Source organism: Poecile atricapillus, chromosome 13, assembly GCF_030490865.1.
Source record: "Poecile atricapillus isolate bPoeAtr1 chromosome 13, bPoeAtr1.hap1, whole genome shotgun sequence".
Classification (NCBI taxonomy): Eukaryota; Metazoa; Chordata; class Aves; order Passeriformes; family Paridae; genus Poecile; species Poecile atricapillus.
In genome coordinates this window covers 15,776,646-15,792,680 of record NC_081261.1, presented here as the reverse complement: position 1 = coordinate 15,792,680, position 16,035 = coordinate 15,776,646, and the positions used below count along the sequence as shown (strand labels likewise).

Below are 16,035 nucleotides of genomic sequence, written 5' to 3'. Positions count from 1 at the left end.
GGCGATTTCCTTAGAAATGTTGATTTGTGGAAAAAATTGCTATGGGCCAACTGTGCAAGAGAGGCACAAAATGCAAACCTCTGCTCCCTCAGGTGTAGTCACAGCCGAGATCAGAGGATGGGTGTCCATCTGCTCCAAGGCCATTCCCAACCCCTCTCAGCACATGGATTTGCCAGGCCAGGTCTTGGCTGCTCCCTGTCCATTGTGCTGCTGCTGGCCAGAGCATGAGCAGCGATCAGCCCTTCTCCCCCTCCTCAAAATCTCGTGAACCTGTCACCAAGCCCTGTGGAAACAGCCATGGAAGTTCTCAGTTCTGCCAACCTCGGAGGCTGAGCTGAGGGCAAGGTCAATTCCCCTGGGACAAGCTGGTGAATGAGAGGTGCACAGGCTCTGAGGGAAGGCAACAGAGAAGTCCTCAGCCTACTGTACTCACTCCTTTCTATCACACCTTCCAAACATCCACAAGCTCCCTCAATGCCCCTACTCCTGGGACATCTAGATTCTGAAACAAAGGTGATCAAAAGCAGCATGAAGTAAAATGACATTAAATGAATCAACTAAGGACCTGACTAATCAGTCACCTCCTGCCAGACACTATTTTAGCAACACACTACCTATTTGCAGTTTTTCTTCACTTTGCAATATCCTAATCAAATCCTAACTCAGGAAAAGTGTGTTCTGTCCAAATATTTTTGAGCTTCAGTCGAGAACTTCACACATATCTCCCCTAAAGTCAACTGTGTGACCTTTCCTTGACTATCTACCTAACCTTTCTAAGGGCAGAAACAGACTTACACTGTTTTTTAAATACTTACAGTCACTTAAGGATATATATATAAGGCTATATATATAAGGATATATAAAGTAGAAATATAATAAATTTTCCCCGTCACAAACAGATGGGAACAGCAAAATCCTTTGCTGCTGTGTGAAGTCCCAGTCACCCCTGTTTGCACATGCAGGATGCCACTGTCAGGGAAATCAGCATATCCCATTTGCCCTAAGTTTCCTTTCCCAGGAATTATTTCAGCAACAGCCAACCCCAGAGTTCAGAGCACTGCAGAGGAAAAGCTGAGCCACTGTCAAGTGGTTCTGGAGCCTGCTCGGGGTCTGGAAGCTCTTCCAGTTACTGTATCTTACACATGTGGTTCTGCTTGCTACACTGAGGCTGGATGTGGCACAGAGTTCTTTCTAGGTGTGCCCTCGCTCTGCAGAGTTATCCAGCCCAAATTGAACACTTGAGAAAACCACAGTCATAGCAAACACCCCATTCTTGTGGTTAAAGCCAGTCAGAGAGAAGTGCTCTGGTTTGCAGAAGTCTTGCACATTTGTCAAGGACAATTTGAGGGGAAAGGGAATGCTGAAGATCTTTCCTTACCATCACATCTTCCAAATGCTCCCTTCTCCTTTAATCTGAAAGTCAAACTACCTCAACTTGTCCCAGCCCAGCATTCAAGTCCTGAAGCTTTAGTCCAAATACCCAACACACAGTGTGGGCAAGGATAACTCCAGAGCAAGGCTCTCCAGACACCCAGCTCCAGGGCACCCCACAGCCACCACAGCAAGGACAAAGGGGTGGCACAGAACAGATCTCTTGAGGGTCCCTTCCAACCAAATGGGTGCAGTTGGCTGTCTGCAACATAGTTTGAACACTGAGAAGATAAAAATCCTGCAGGCAGAGCACAGCAAGGGCATGAAGCTCAATGTCAGTGTTCTTAACCCATTTCAAACAAATCCAGATATGCAACCACTGCTGTACTGAACTTCTGAATAAAACACCCCACGCAGTAGCACACCAACAAGCTTATTAAAACCCTAGTGCCATATCAAGAGCCAAAAGGCACAGAGAGTTTACCCTCACTGAGTCAAGCTGGAGTCTCACATACAATATGGAGCACCTGCATGCAGTCACTGCTGCAGCTGGAACCTCCAGGAGTCCTCAGGTTTGGTGTCACCCCACATTGTGCTCCATTCCAACCCCAAACCTAAAATCGATGCTATGCTACAAGCAGGTGTGAGAATTCCTGTCTCACACAGAGGACAAACAATGCAACATCTGCAATTTCCCCAACACCTAACAGCTTAGAAGAGCTGAAGAAAAAAAAAAGTTATCAACATCTTAAAGAGCACTTGGAAAAAACAGGCCATCCTCATTACATGAGCATTCACCAACTCCATGAGTGATTTGTAGACTACTCCTCCATCAGTATGATGGTCAAAGTGCAGTGGCTGAAGAAATAATTTTGTCCAGAACAGGATCTTAATGACTTACCTACAGGACTAGTTGAAACCCGTTGGGAAGGTGGCCTGAAACCAGGAGCCTTGGAGTTGTCGGGATGGACGTTTTCCACATGTCCTAGCACAGAGTTATTCAGAAAGGTAGACTGAACAGTGAAAGATGGGTCAGCTGCTGCTCGGGTAGAGAGTGGACAGTCTCCCCATGCTTGGTTAGCTGGCACCTGGTTGCTATCAAAAAGACTACTAAAGTGATTGAAGAGCGTTGCTGGCCCAAAGGCAGGAGGCAATGATTTGTTTGCTGGGTTAATGTGCATCTGAGAACCGTTCATAACGTTCATGGCTGACGAAAGCTGCACTGCAGCAGGTGGACCTTGAGAAGGTGTTAAAGGAACTTGATTCGTAACAAAAATAGACTGAGGATCTTGATGGAGGTTTGCATTTGGTACCACTGAATAGAAAGAACCTCTGGACTGCATCCTGTGAGTAACTCGAGGTGCTGGTACAGCTACTTGAGGTAAGTTACTGTTGTCCTGATTATCTGCAACAACTGACCTGGGCGACGCTAAGCTTAAAGGAGCAGATTCTGAGCTGGATGAAAAAGGCATCGACATGGAAGGGCTGATCTCAGACATGCTGGTTGGCAGTATCTCATCTTGGGCACCGCTGAGCGGCGCGGGGCTGCTCGCCGGGCGCGTTTCGGTGCCCCCTGAGCTGCTGCTGGCTGACACGCTGCAACTGCTCGCGGCTGAAGCTGGTGGGCACGCGCTTGTGGGCGGCTGCTCGGGGGTCGACACCTTCTCCTTGGGGGCGGAGACAGCCGAGAACGAGTCCCCTTTCAGGGCAGAATGCTGCGCTTGCGGAGCAGTAGATGGCAGAAACGCCGTGGGTACTTGCCCATTGTTTGTGGGGGCAGAGGAAGCTGAGGGCAGAGTGCTACAGGTGCTCGTCACAGTTGAGATGGCTGTTGCTGCAGCGCTCGTCTTGGGGACGCAGGCGAAGAGCTGCTTCCTGACCGAGGAGGGAGTCCGGTTACTGGTCACACCCAGAGGCTGGGTGGAAGCAGCTACAGACGAGGCGGTAACGGGACAACTGGACGTAGCCAAGCCAGGAGACTCCGTCTGCAGAACGTTTCCATTCTGGCTACCTACACGGCTCGAGCTATTATGCTTTGGAGAGCTGTTCGTGCTGCCAGGGTTAACAGGTCTCACTGGGAATGGTCCCCAAGTGTTCGGTGAAGGTGAAAAGGTTCCTCCAAACTGGGCCATAGGTAAGCGAGGGTGCCGGATCTGTTGCATAGTTTGAGCAGCCAGCAAGGCAAAATGAGGGTGAGAATAAGCGAGAGGAAGAGACACCGGAAAAGATGAGCGCACGTTCGCTGGGACATTCTTGTTCAATTTGTTAGGAGGCTGGAAAGTTGATAGTGTTGATGACTGCGATGTGACCAGGGGCGGCGCTCCGAGAGGAAAGGAGTTCTTGTTGGAAGCAGTCGCAGTGCTGACTCCAGATGAAAAGTTTGCGTGGATTGATTTGGTACTCGAAGCAGGTGTTCTTATATGAGTTTTAGGAATCAAGTCTTCCAGTTCCTTGGCAGGATCTTGAATAAGGGCATTGATGAGTTGCACTGCGTATCGCGTGGACTCTGTACCACCCCTAAATTAAACACAAACAGATTTATGTTTGCAAAAGGAAATCCCACTTTGCACAATGTTCCGTAGCTTCAATCATACACTGATCTCTAAGTCTATTGTAAGTTTACTGTAGTAAATTATTTCTTGACTTCTGTGTGTCTTAAGGATTATCTCTGAAGTCGAATGTCAGCATATCTTAGCAGCAGGAATGTATGTTCTATTCTAGAACAAAGAAGCTAAATAGATCCTGCCTTAGAAAGCAAACACACTTTTCAGTAAATGACACTGTGGACTAACTCAAGACTTTCATTTTGAGATACTGTACCTTATAGTGATCATTCTCTCTCCATTCTTATCTTTTTGCTTATCCACATCAATGTGGGCACCAGTGACATCTTGAATTGCTGTGATGTTGCACCCACCTCTTCCCATTATTCTAGATACGACAGAAGCTGGGACTGATAATTTCTTTGACCTATATCACAAAGATCAGAAATCTGTGAAATGCATTCAGACTTCAAAGACAGACAAAACCCCTCTGCTGTCTGACAATGGCTGAAGTAATACTCTTAAGGGCAGAAAGTTGTTTTCTGCTGATCCTTTCTTCACCCTTTGGAGCCCCTCTCAAAGTCCCCCACTCAAATTACTCGTCATCCTCAGTACCTGACAAGGATTCTCCAGTAGAATTTATTCCCCCATTATTGTAACACAGATACATAAGCCTCACACTATTTCAGAAACCCTTCTGGATTTTATCTTATCTTGGGCACCTCTCCAAAGTGAGACAAATCCTTAGCTTATCAACCTGAATTTACACAAGCATCAGTGCTTCAAATACAAAAGCCCATGGCTTAACTATTTTGATTGTTTATAGCAAGGAGAAAGCAGCTTTCCAGGGTTTTTCCAGTGCTGAGCTCTGTAATACCACCTGCATCTACAGCCTTTTAGTATCCACCTCTTTCAGACCTCAAGATCTGGAAGTGCAGTGTCACCAATAAACAGTGGTGGGTGAAAGCAGCTGAAGGTGTGCAGTGCTGTGATTTAGGACTTGCAGGCTCACTGTCAGGCCACAATGCTGTCACCAAAGTCAGTTCAGGGTTTTCCTGATTCACATGGTACTGGTGGGTCAGAGCAAGCACACAGGAAGTTCTGAACACAAGCCCTGCTTGCACACAGACCTCAGCTCAAGTCCCTGGGCCACCACTGTCCACAGACTTTAGGGTGGGCTGGACCTCTTGCACCCATAAGCTGCTTTCAGGCTTGCTACTGATGTGCACTGGCTTGATGTTGAACAGTTAGAGGGGATTCAAAGGGGTTTCAGCAATCACAGCAGTCACAGGTCCCCACCACCCCGTGGAAAGGCTGCCAGCTTCACCTAGCTATTCCAGTCTTGGAAACTTGTAAGTAACTTGATTCTCGGGGAATTGTTTGTCACTTAACAGGACTTAAACAAAACCTGTTTAATTTTAAACATCTAAACACATGGAAATGTTCTAAAGCAACACCTCATGTGGCCAAGGTGTTTCTTCTTTTCCCCATCGCTGCCAGGACAGCACACTACAACCCTTCCCATCCCCAGAACCCCCAGTGCATGCACCCAGCTCTATCCCAAGCCTGTTTCATGCTTTGGGTTTTTTTTCACCACCTCCACTTCCACGGCTCCCCTCTCAAGACAGACATCACAGTTACTCCCTCCCCAAACCAGAGCTCCATCATCACCTAAGTTTCAAGAACACCTGTATTGCTCACAGGGCTCCTGACTGCACCTTGGTCTGCTTCCACCCCAGCCCACTGGGGACCTCTGGCAACCACTCAAAAAGGCATTTCTCTTCGAGGAGAGCCCACCCCAGTCCCCTCTCATCCATTATCCACAGCCATTTCCCTCCCTCCCACCCAAAGCTAATGGTTTTGACCTAGAGAAGTGTCCCAAAAAGTACCTTTTTGCTCCAGAACAGCAGCGCCCTCCTCTCTGCAGCTGAAATTGCTCAATTGGTGTTGGCTGCAGAGTGTTGCTGGGGGGAGGGTCTTTCAAAACTCTGCCCACTTGCCTGTCAGGGGCAGAAGGGATGTTTGCATTGGTTACTTTGATAGACATCCCTTCTATCTGGGGATCAACTCACAGGGAGAGGGAAGAAGAATTCTTGTTGAGATCAGGAGAGATTTTAGCAGAGGGAGTTCCTGGGCACTGCACCCACACATCTACGGTCACCAACAACGCTCTTTGGCAGGACATGCTTCCATCAGTCAGGGCACAGCAAACACCAGTGCAGAACACTGAATGGAATGTTCCTCATGGTATTCCTCAGGAAAGAGGATAGGGCAGGTTCTGGATCCATGTCTAGAACACTGCTAAGGCCAACACAAGAGCAGACAACACCCATGTGAACTTTTGGGCTGAGCCAAAGAGACTCAAAAGCCCCAGAAGTGCAGGAGCAGCCCCAGACCAGAGGGGTCAGGGGGTCTGAGAGGTTCCTGCCTGCACCACTCCCCAAGGGGGGGCCAGGCTGCCACCACACACCCAGCAAGGCCGTGTCACTTGGAGAGCCCCATTGGTGACCACATCAAAAGGCAGAGACCAAACCAACTCTAAGAGTTCAAACACATAAATTTTCATCTTAAACTGCCTTTTTAACCTTTATTAAGAACACTCTGTAGCTTCCACTAATCCAAATGCACTAAGCCCTCTGTACAATTATATTCTTTGCACATAGCCTAAAATTCTCCAAAATGAGAACATCTCGTCATTGCCACTGTGGAACACAAAAGCAGGAGGGTTTCCTAAGTGCACCCAAAGCATCTGACACTGGTATGTTCATGCTGTATTCCTTTGTGATGAAGAGAACAACAAAAATCAAAGCCAGATGATCATTCTAGTTCCAAGCAGTAGACAACATAAAGGTTACAGAAGAGATACTGGGTTGTTAAGGGCCATACAGTAAAACCCAGTACATTTTCAAAGGAAAAGATTGCTTTACAGTAGATCTTTAAATCTCACTGTACCTCTAAGCACTCACTTTAGGGTGACACAATTTTCCACTGAATCAGTGATCAAGGTCACTGCCCAAAGTACAATGAATTTTGGCCTTGAAGGGATCATTTGCCTCTCCTCTACTCACATCCATCATGCCTTTAGTTCATGGGCAATCATCTGCTGTAGAGCTTTTCACTGCCCTCTGCTCCCTTCCCCATTTATCTTGTCCCCACATCCTTTACTCCACTAAAGTCGCAGGTCTTCTTTATTTTCTCATACCAAATACAATGTTTATGTCATGTTCACATTAAGTTAGCAAGAAGTTACTACAAATTAAGGCTGCAGCTGGTTTTCCCAGCACTGCAAGAGAAAGCGGGGTAGATTCTCCTGTAAGTTAATTCTTCAGTTACATAATCTTGCTGCACATTCTGTATTTGAGAATAATATACAAGCTAAAAAGCTCAGAGACAGTTTTAAAACATAGTATTAAAGTATTTACCTTCTAACCACTTCTTTCCAGCCTTCTTCTCTTTTCTGGCCTCTTTTTGGACTGGTCAGATTCAGCTTTACATTTGGAGAGGTCAGAGGCAGGGAAACAGCCTTATAAGTAGTCGACAAAGAATTCGAATGACCTTCACCATCAAGTCTGGGAACAGAAATGTGCTGATTACAAATTGCAGAATAAAATGACAGTATACAGTTTACATTCCTGCAGCTTAAAACTAGTATCACAAACTGTTTCCAGAAGAACCACCTTTAACAAGGAGTCAGAAGGATGCATTTAGCTTAAACTGCACAGGACCCCAAGGCCCTTGTAGCAAACCTTGGATGAAAGGTCCAAGGCAGAAACAATTTGTTCGAAGAACAGAGACAAATCCCAATTTTTAACACTCCTAATGGGAGCCCAAAACACACACCCTCTAACCAGAAAGGTTGATGAATCCACTTATTCTGCATCTAACTTGAATCTGGGGAAAAATAAGAAAAATATACTCTCTTTCCACTCCCAGACAAGCATCTCAGTCTCACAACAGCAGTCTCATTGCCCTTCTCGATGCCCCAATATCTGTGTTCTTATTGAAGGTGGCCTCTCTGTCAGCCCAGTGTCCTGCAGATCAACCTCTCTGCCCTCTTCCCTCCCTTAGTGCAGAAAATGGAAAAAGAAAACAAAACTATGGGGGATCAGACTTGTGTGACTGAGATGTAAAAGCAAACAAAGACTACAGACCCACATGAGATCTGCGCTTTCTGATTCAGACCAATGACCTCTTCAGAAAGTGGTGGTATAAAAGTTATCAGCACATTCCCAGGCAACTGAATGATCTTTTGAACAATTCATGTGGCCCCTGCATGTTCCCTGAGTTCTTCTGATTCTCACCTCTGGCTCGACAAGGTTATATCAAACTGGCCATCAACCTGGCAGGTGAAATGCTCGGAGTCATCAACTTCTTCCCTCCTTAAAAGAAAGATTGCAAGTCAAAAGAGTTAATGCTGAAACCATAAAACAATCAAAAAGTAACAAAATCACTTCTGTACATGGATAAGTAAAGCTGGCACTTCCTTAGTTAATTCCCAGCACATTAACTTTAAGATCTATTCTAATGAAGCTGACAATTCAACATGGATGCTTAAAAAGTGCAAAGAGAAAAGGCCATTTTGCCCAAGTAGTATTAAAAACTAGCCAACAATCCCAAAAAATCTTGTTCTTGTAAGATTTTAAAGAGGTTGTGTTGAACAAACTTAACACAGCTACGCAAATAAAGCAGCCTTAGTCTTTCTGGGCTCTGGGAACACACAGTTGACGTAGAGCTTAAGCTACAGAAAATTGACACTGGCATAGATGGAACCTTGTGAAAGAACAGGAAGGAACAGAGCAGTCTCACCTTGTTGGTGTTTTGGAAGCCGAGGTGCTGTTTTTGTCTTCCTGAGAGGGGATGAGCAGTGAGGCGTAGCGCCGCTCCGAGGAGTTTGTATCCATTGTGAAGTTCAGCTCTTGGCTCTTCCCTCCACTGCTGCTTTCACTATTGCAATCTGTGCTATCCAAGTTATCTGAATCGCTGTTCCCACTTGCACCACCACCTCTTGGCTCTCCATTTATTTTATTTTTATCTGCTTTTTGCTGTGCTAGAGATATATGCTGATCTGGCAAAATTATCTGCATATTCTGAGGAGTCTCTTTTGTTTTATTTTTCTTATTTTTTCTATTTGTGCTGGGGGTAGTCACCACATTAGCTCTCTTCTTCCCAAAGGCATTTGTGAAGGTAGTTGAAGTTGCAGAAATTCCAATTGTAGTTGTAGTAGTTGCACTTGGAGGCTCTATAGGAACTTCTTGCTCCACTGAAAGAAAAGCAGTTTATAAATAATCAGAACCCACAAAAGAGAGAAATCAGTGCCCTCACTGAATACACTACAGCTGGTTCCTTGCTGAGCTGTCAGACTAGCACCAAATTCAGCTGTAAATCCTCCAAGAGTGAAAGACTTTTGTGAACAAAGGAGGGGGTGAAAAAAAATGAGCAAAGGAGTTTTACCAGGCAGCAGCCATGCAACACTGTCAAATATGAGAGACCAGATTTCATATTCCTTTTCCTTGATGGTTACAAGGTGGCACCCCCACAACTACATTCTTCATAGAAACACCTGTTCTTTACCTTCATCATCATTTTCTTCTTCATCATCATCTTCTTGCAGTTCCAAAGTTTCCTTAGGCTTGTTTTCTTCATCTTCTTCTTGTTTTCTTTTTTGTTCCTCTTTCTTCTTCTTTCTCTTTTCCTTTCTTTTCTCCCTTTTGGCTGCAAGAGCTTGTTTTCTGCTCTCCTCTCTTGACTGTGTAGGAGAAAAGAATACATATTTAAATATTTTCACATAGACTGAATTATAATTCAGCTCTTTCCTAGAAATCTGGGGGGGAGGAGAAAGGAGAGAGCACAATGAACTAGAATGACTTTGGCACACACTGAATCATTACACAGAAACTGGACAGACCTTATGCAACAACAGGACTAGCTGGTCCCAAAACTTCTAAGGAATGATAACAAAGTAATAACCAAAACAGAAGTATTGAAAAAATATAGCTTTACTGGAAGACCAGAAAAATCTCTCATCCTCTCAATCCTTTCTCAAACATTTAATAAGGTCAGTGATATTTTTGGTGTGATGTTCACATCTTTGATTCAAAAGTCAGTACTCAATGGCTCTAATTTTAATCAGTTTTTTTTCTTTTAATATATGGAATCAGTCATCTACTGCACTGTTTCTGGACAGCAACTGATGTGTGTTTAACAAGTCCTCAACCTGGAAAACTTAATAAACTAATGTGGAACTTGTCAAAAACTGTAAAAACCTCCATTAAGAGAGCTCACTCAGGAGTATGCTACTCTAAAACAATTTACAGTATTCCCAGCAAAAGGAGAAGGGGATTTTCTCCACTAGCTGCTCAAATCCCCTGAGCAGAAGTCCAAAAAATGCTTATGGACTATGATTTACACCCAGAGAAACACACCATGAGACTGGAGACCTCCCTTACTCACATATCCTCTGTGCTGAGGTGAGCCCAGAGTTAACTGCCTAAGGAACTATTGGTAAGTCCAAGCTTTCCTAAAAATGGCAGTGGAGTGGCTGAAGCAGGAGTCAGTTCTAATTTGCCACCCTCAGTATGTGCCTCACTTGTATGATACATTAGGGGAAGGAACACAGACACAGTCAGAGCATGAAGACTGACTGCCCCAAGAAGCACCAGGGGAAATGCAGCCTAGAGATTCACACAGTTCAAACACTGTTACACAACAGCAATTATCTACTCACTTTTTCCAGGTCTAGCTCCTTCAGCAGTATAGTTGCATTTTTATTGGCTTCTGCAGCCTGCTGGTCTTTAGCTTTCACAATTGTCTCCACACACTGGTGACACTTTTTCAACAGGTCCTGAAATGCAAACTTGTCTTACTTAAACCATAATAAACAACAGCTGAGGAGCGAGACTTGCTCTACAAACATGAGATTAGCTCCTCTGTATTCATAAACATACAAACTATTTCACACAACAGGATCTAATGCTGATTTACTTTTTAAGTGCTGTATTAAAAATGAGACATGCACAAATCCCCAAATCAGATGTATGTGAGCAAACATGTACATTCAGTTTTTGAATACTTAAGAATTTCCCAAGGATATTTTTGTTGGAATTTCAGGCCAGGGTCTTCTCCCCAAGTCCAACTCACCTTGTCTGTGATGGTCGCTATGTAGCGCATGCACTCAATGTCTGAAGGAAACTGGTTAACTTCTTTCACCAGGAACTGAACTACTTTCACATGCCCCTAGAACACCAAAGAAAATTCCAATCTCTTGTATACAATTGTCAACATTCATCATCAAAGTACAAGTTTGGTACCAATGCAAAACACTGAAGATAAGCAAGAACATTTCTGCTAGGCTGCTGCTTGTGATGAGGGGCAGTTCCTGCTTGCTCAGTGCTGACAGCACAGCCACTGTTCTGCTTCAAGGTGGCAAAGACAAGCTCTTCCACGAGTTATTTTTTATTTTAAGGTACAAGGACCAGAGGCAGATCTTTCATGGTTATATCTCATAACAACCAAAAACCAAGACAACCCTCTTTGGACACCATTTATCACCCAATCCACTCTCCTGCCACTCATCCCATGGAGCTGACTTAAGACTGTTCAATTACAGGTTAAGTCAGATCAGGAAACGAAGCCACCTCAATGTTATCCTGGCAAGCACATTCCTCTGCCCATGGGTATGCTGTGCAACCACACAAAGCACCCAACTGTTGCTTCTGAAGTGATGTGAAATCAAGACAGTGTCAAAACAGGGGAAAGCTCAGCCCCTTTTGTTTGTCAAAAAAGCTGTACACTTATTTCCTATTTTGTTAAAGGCAAAGCAGCTTTGGTTTATAAATTCCTCTGTGATAGTTATGCTCCTTGCACCCAACACCACAAGTGATGGAACCATCCCAAAGCAATGTTCTTCCTGCCTAGAAGAAAAGGCAGTGGGTGACAGAAGAGCTGACTACACAGTGTCCCATCACAAGACATTAGGAACAGGAGAAGCACAAAGGAATCAGGACAGCTTATTGCAGACTGGTATTGTGTTCATCTCCAAAGCAGGACTGAAACAAGCAGTACAGACTGCAGAAATAAGGAAATTTCAAATATTCAAAGTTTTTGCACAGTGTACAATTGGAAATTATAAAGTTAACATCATTTATGGAATGAAGTTTTTCAGCTCTCAAAAACCGGATCCTCGTGAAGTACAATAATTATGATTTTGAGGCAGGCATTTTATCAAAGCAATGACTTTGCCATGTTATATTTGATTCTTTCAAAACCAAGCACTCAGACTCAAAGGAGAGGCACTACTTTGAAAACATAAAAAGTTGGTCTCCTACCTTGCGGAATGCTGACATGAGGGGGGTAATTTTGCGGTTATCTGCAGCATCCACGTCTGCCCCTGCCTGCACAAGCAGCTGGACCACGTCGTAGTGCCCACCATTAGCTGCCAGCCACAGCGGGGTGTTTCCTTTCTTGTTGCGGACATCAATGTGTGCCCCTCTAAAAACACAAACCCAGTGAAATGGGATGAGTAAAGGTGGAAGTCAGAGAGCAAGAACACAAAATATCAGAGCACAACTGGATATGGAGCTTTAATAACTGAAATACAGTGGTAAGAAATTCTGTCCCTGAAATTTGCTGTTTCATCTGCAGGGTAGTGACACGGGGATTATTTAAACCTCCCTGACAGAAATAAACACTCATTTCATGTCACCTACTGCACCAGAAATATGCAACCAGCAACCTTTAAATTATCAGTGTGGTGACTACCCACAGGACAAAGCAGCCCCTTGAGATTTTATCAGCACACTGGGTAGTGCCTGAAAAGCTCAAGAGCTACTTGCAGGTTTTGCCCCCCAAGTGACAATGAGGAAATGCTCAAGTGGGAGTTGCTGGATTCAGACACAAACAAACTGTCCAAGCCACTGTCTGCCTGCCCCTGGTCCCAGCTGCCTGCTTTGCTTAATTAACACTGCAATAGCGAGACATTCCAGGATAACACTGAAGAGCAGGGAACAGATCTAATATCCTATTTTCAAAGCTTCCCATTCCCTTTGCTCTCAGATGCACAAGGTAACGTGAACAAGAGCACCCTTGCCACAGAAGAATACAGAACAAATGTGCCACTAATCATTAGTCATAACTGCTTTGGCTTGGAAGGGACATGAAAGCTCATCTTGCTCCAACCCCGTTGCCATGGGCAGGGAAGCCACCCACGAGATCAGGTTGCTCAGAGCCCCACCCACTCTGGCCTTAAACACTTAATGAGAAGAAATGATTTACCGATTAATGAGGAGCTCGCAGAACTTGTAGTGACCCTTATCTGCTGCAATTGTTAAAGCCGTATCTCTTGAGGAAGGCACGGGTGGGGCATTCACATCTGCTCCTTTATCAAGGAGAACCCTTCCAACTTCTGCATAGCCTCCTGAAGCTGCTTCCATCAGAGGTGTGAGACCAGTCTGTGCAAAGAGAACGAGTTACTCTGTGAAATCTGCACAATATACTTCAGATAAGACATAAATGTTTCCTACAAAGGGAAATCGGATTTTTATTTAGCTGCTTATATTTAGTTTAGGAGCCTAACTTCAAGCAGTCTCTTCCTCAAAAAAGACCCCAAAAACCCGAACGAAAAAAACCCAGACAACAAAACAAAACACCCACACACAAACCAACCAAACAAAACCAACCCAAAACCCAAACACTCTTGGGCTTTGATTTATACAAACCCAAGCAAATTGTTGACTAAGCACCACCAGATACCTGTCTCAACAGCAAATGCAAAGTTTATAACAAGATCTCTACAACAGAGGTTAGAATAGATTCAAATGAAGACACAAGTGTTTCTACAAAAATACTCAGAAACTGGCTTTATAGCTTTCTCTAGCCTCCCTTGGCACTGAGACTGATCTGGGCCCAACTTAGTTGCCAGGTCAGACTGTTAAAAAAACTTACACCAGCTGCTAACATGCCCAACTGACCATTTGAGAGCTGGCTTTTATCCATATCCCCTTTTCTCCAGCCACAGTCATTCCAGAAGCAGGCGGGGTAGACAGACACAGCAATTATTTCAGCAGCCTTAGGAGTTACCAAAAATTCCTTTGTGCTGGGGAAATCAGTCTGGCTGTCTACACAAGCTTTAAGCTTGCTTTATGGCAGGAGACACAAAGCTGTCCCAGAGCACCAAAGGATGGGACCTGTGGAGCATTTCAGAGGCACAGAAGGTCACAGTACTGAAGCCACGGGTTCTACAGCAACGTAAAAGCTTTACAAAGTTTGACTGCACTACTTCGGTTGTAGACAAGAAGTCTGTTCTATATGAGAATCACAAGCAACACTATTCTCTTCCTGCCTAGACTTCACTTGCATGTAAAAATATCTGTATCTGTTCTGAGTATCATGTCAAGTTTAAACCTGAAAAAGTCTAGACAAGAGTCAATCTAAGTTTCATTATAAACTCAGAAGGACCGGTCAGCTTTTCCCTAATGCAAAAAATACATCATCACTGATGCTTTTTTATTTTTTAAAAGAAACCACACTTATTTCAGAACATTTAAGTGCTCTGATGTTATAACTCCTCTGAGCCCAGAGAGGCTCAAAGTTACAGGAAAATTTGAAGAAACTTGATGACTCAGAGGCAATAAGTCTTAAGGAAAGGCAAATCCCCCACTTACCTTTGCCCTGTGCTCGACATTGGCCTTCCTGTCCAAAAGCAGACTGACCACCTCTGCCCGGCCCTGGAAGCAGGCCAGGGTGAGGGCTGTGTTGCGGTTGGTCTCGATTTGGGCGTTAATATCAGAGCCCATATCAAGCAGCAGCTTCACGGCAGGAACGTGGCCATTCATAGCAGCCAACATCAGAGGAGAAATCCCCAGCTTACTGCCAGTCCTAAGGGAAAGAAACAAACTGCAGTGCCCATGGACAAAGGAAAGCTCTGGGAAATATAAGTGTATCCAAGAGCAACAAAATGTTTTAAGTCAGAAAGGAACATATAACCTACACAAAATATAGGACCTAAAATAGTAGCATTTTTAACTGACTAGGAGAAACCACCGGAGGAACTATATGCAATAAAGAATTGCAATTTATAAACAAGGAAAATACATTTCAGCTGTAAGATGCTCTGATGGCCAAAGCAGACATAAGCCTTAAGCTACATCTGATTTTTTGAAAGAAAAACATGCTTCTGGCACAGCTGCAGCTTGAATTTTCCCTAGTTAAGAGATCTCTTGCTCTGTCTAGTGTTAGAATACATCTAAGCTTTCTCAAAACAAATATAGAGCAGGCTTAAGAGACACTGCTGTGTAAATTTGTTCCTCTGCCTGAGAAAGACGTCTTCAAACAGACAGAGCTGCTCTGAAGACTTGGCTGCTTCCTTGACATGGTTCTATTGGAAATAGTTTGACTTCAAGTCCTCAGAATGGTGAAAAAGGGAAAGACCAGGTTTGCAAACTATAATCCCTTAAAGTTTAGCTATAAGTCAGGTGAAGTTTGTGATAAAGGACTTAAAAGCTCTAAAATAACATGAACATAGAAGATGTCATCAGTGCAAAAAGACTCTTGCAAAGAGGTCTGAAAACACCTGAGATTCCAACCCGTGCCTCAGGATGGAGCCAACAGGGAGTGCCTGTGCCACACTGCAGCTCAGCTGGTCACATGGTACATTACCTGGAATTAATTTCTGCCCCAGCATTGAGAAGAATCTTGATGATATTAACATAGCCACCAGATGCAGCAAGGCTTAACGGCGTGTAATCAGACACATTCCTGTGTTCTTTATTTGCTCCCCGGGCCAACAGCAAATCAACAACCTGAAATGACAGGACGTGTATTAACAGACATATTGTGGCCTTTGCTATTATCCAGGACTGAGAGCATGTTATCACAAACTTTCCAATGTGCTACCCATTTCTCTTGTCAACAGACAAGATTCCATAGGAAAACCTCCACCCCTCTTCTGCTTGACTTTATCTCTCTACAGCCCCCACAGCCCATGACCACAGCAGCTGAGCACTTGTCTGCCAGAAAGATTGTTTTACCTAAATAAAACTGCTGAAGTGAAGCTCTTCCTGGGAATCTTAAGTTTGCAAACAGAGATTCACCTGACTCCCATAATGTCTCACCATGTTTGAGCATC

The 16,035-nt window shown here is 44.3% G+C and overlaps 1 protein-coding gene across 18 annotated transcripts in view; it reads right to left on the bottom strand.

Moving 5' to 3' along the window:
• Positions 1-16,035, bottom strand: part of ANKHD1 (ankyrin repeat and KH domain containing 1) — a 100,185-nt gene that overhangs the window by 10,835 nt on the left and 73,315 nt on the right. For 12 of the 18 annotated variants that reach the window (XM_058849043.1, XM_058849050.1, XM_058849041.1 and 9 more), the window contains 13 exons: positions 15,567-15,709; positions 14,573-14,786; positions 13,185-13,360; positions 12,239-12,401; positions 11,052-11,147; positions 10,639-10,755; positions 9,486-9,660; positions 8,721-9,174; positions 8,216-8,293; positions 7,337-7,483; positions 5,804-5,914; positions 4,192-4,341; positions 2,273-3,888 (listed from right to left, as the gene is read on the bottom strand). In XM_058849043.1, the coding sequence (XP_058705026.1) occupies positions 2,273-3,888; positions 4,192-4,341; positions 5,804-5,914; positions 7,337-7,483; positions 8,216-8,293; positions 8,721-9,174; positions 9,486-9,660; positions 10,639-10,755; positions 11,052-11,147; positions 12,239-12,401; positions 13,185-13,360; positions 14,573-14,786; positions 15,567-15,709 (3,640 nt within the window). Of the gene's footprint in view, positions 1-2,272; positions 3,889-4,191; positions 4,342-5,803; positions 5,915-7,336; positions 7,484-8,215; positions 8,294-8,720; positions 9,175-9,485; positions 9,661-10,638; positions 10,756-11,051; positions 11,148-12,238; positions 12,402-13,184; positions 13,361-13,897; positions 14,096-14,572; positions 14,787-15,566; positions 15,710-16,035 lie in introns of those variants that run through there. The other 6 variants (XM_058849049.1, XM_058849051.1, XM_058849060.1 and 3 more) reach the window with 2 other exon arrangements.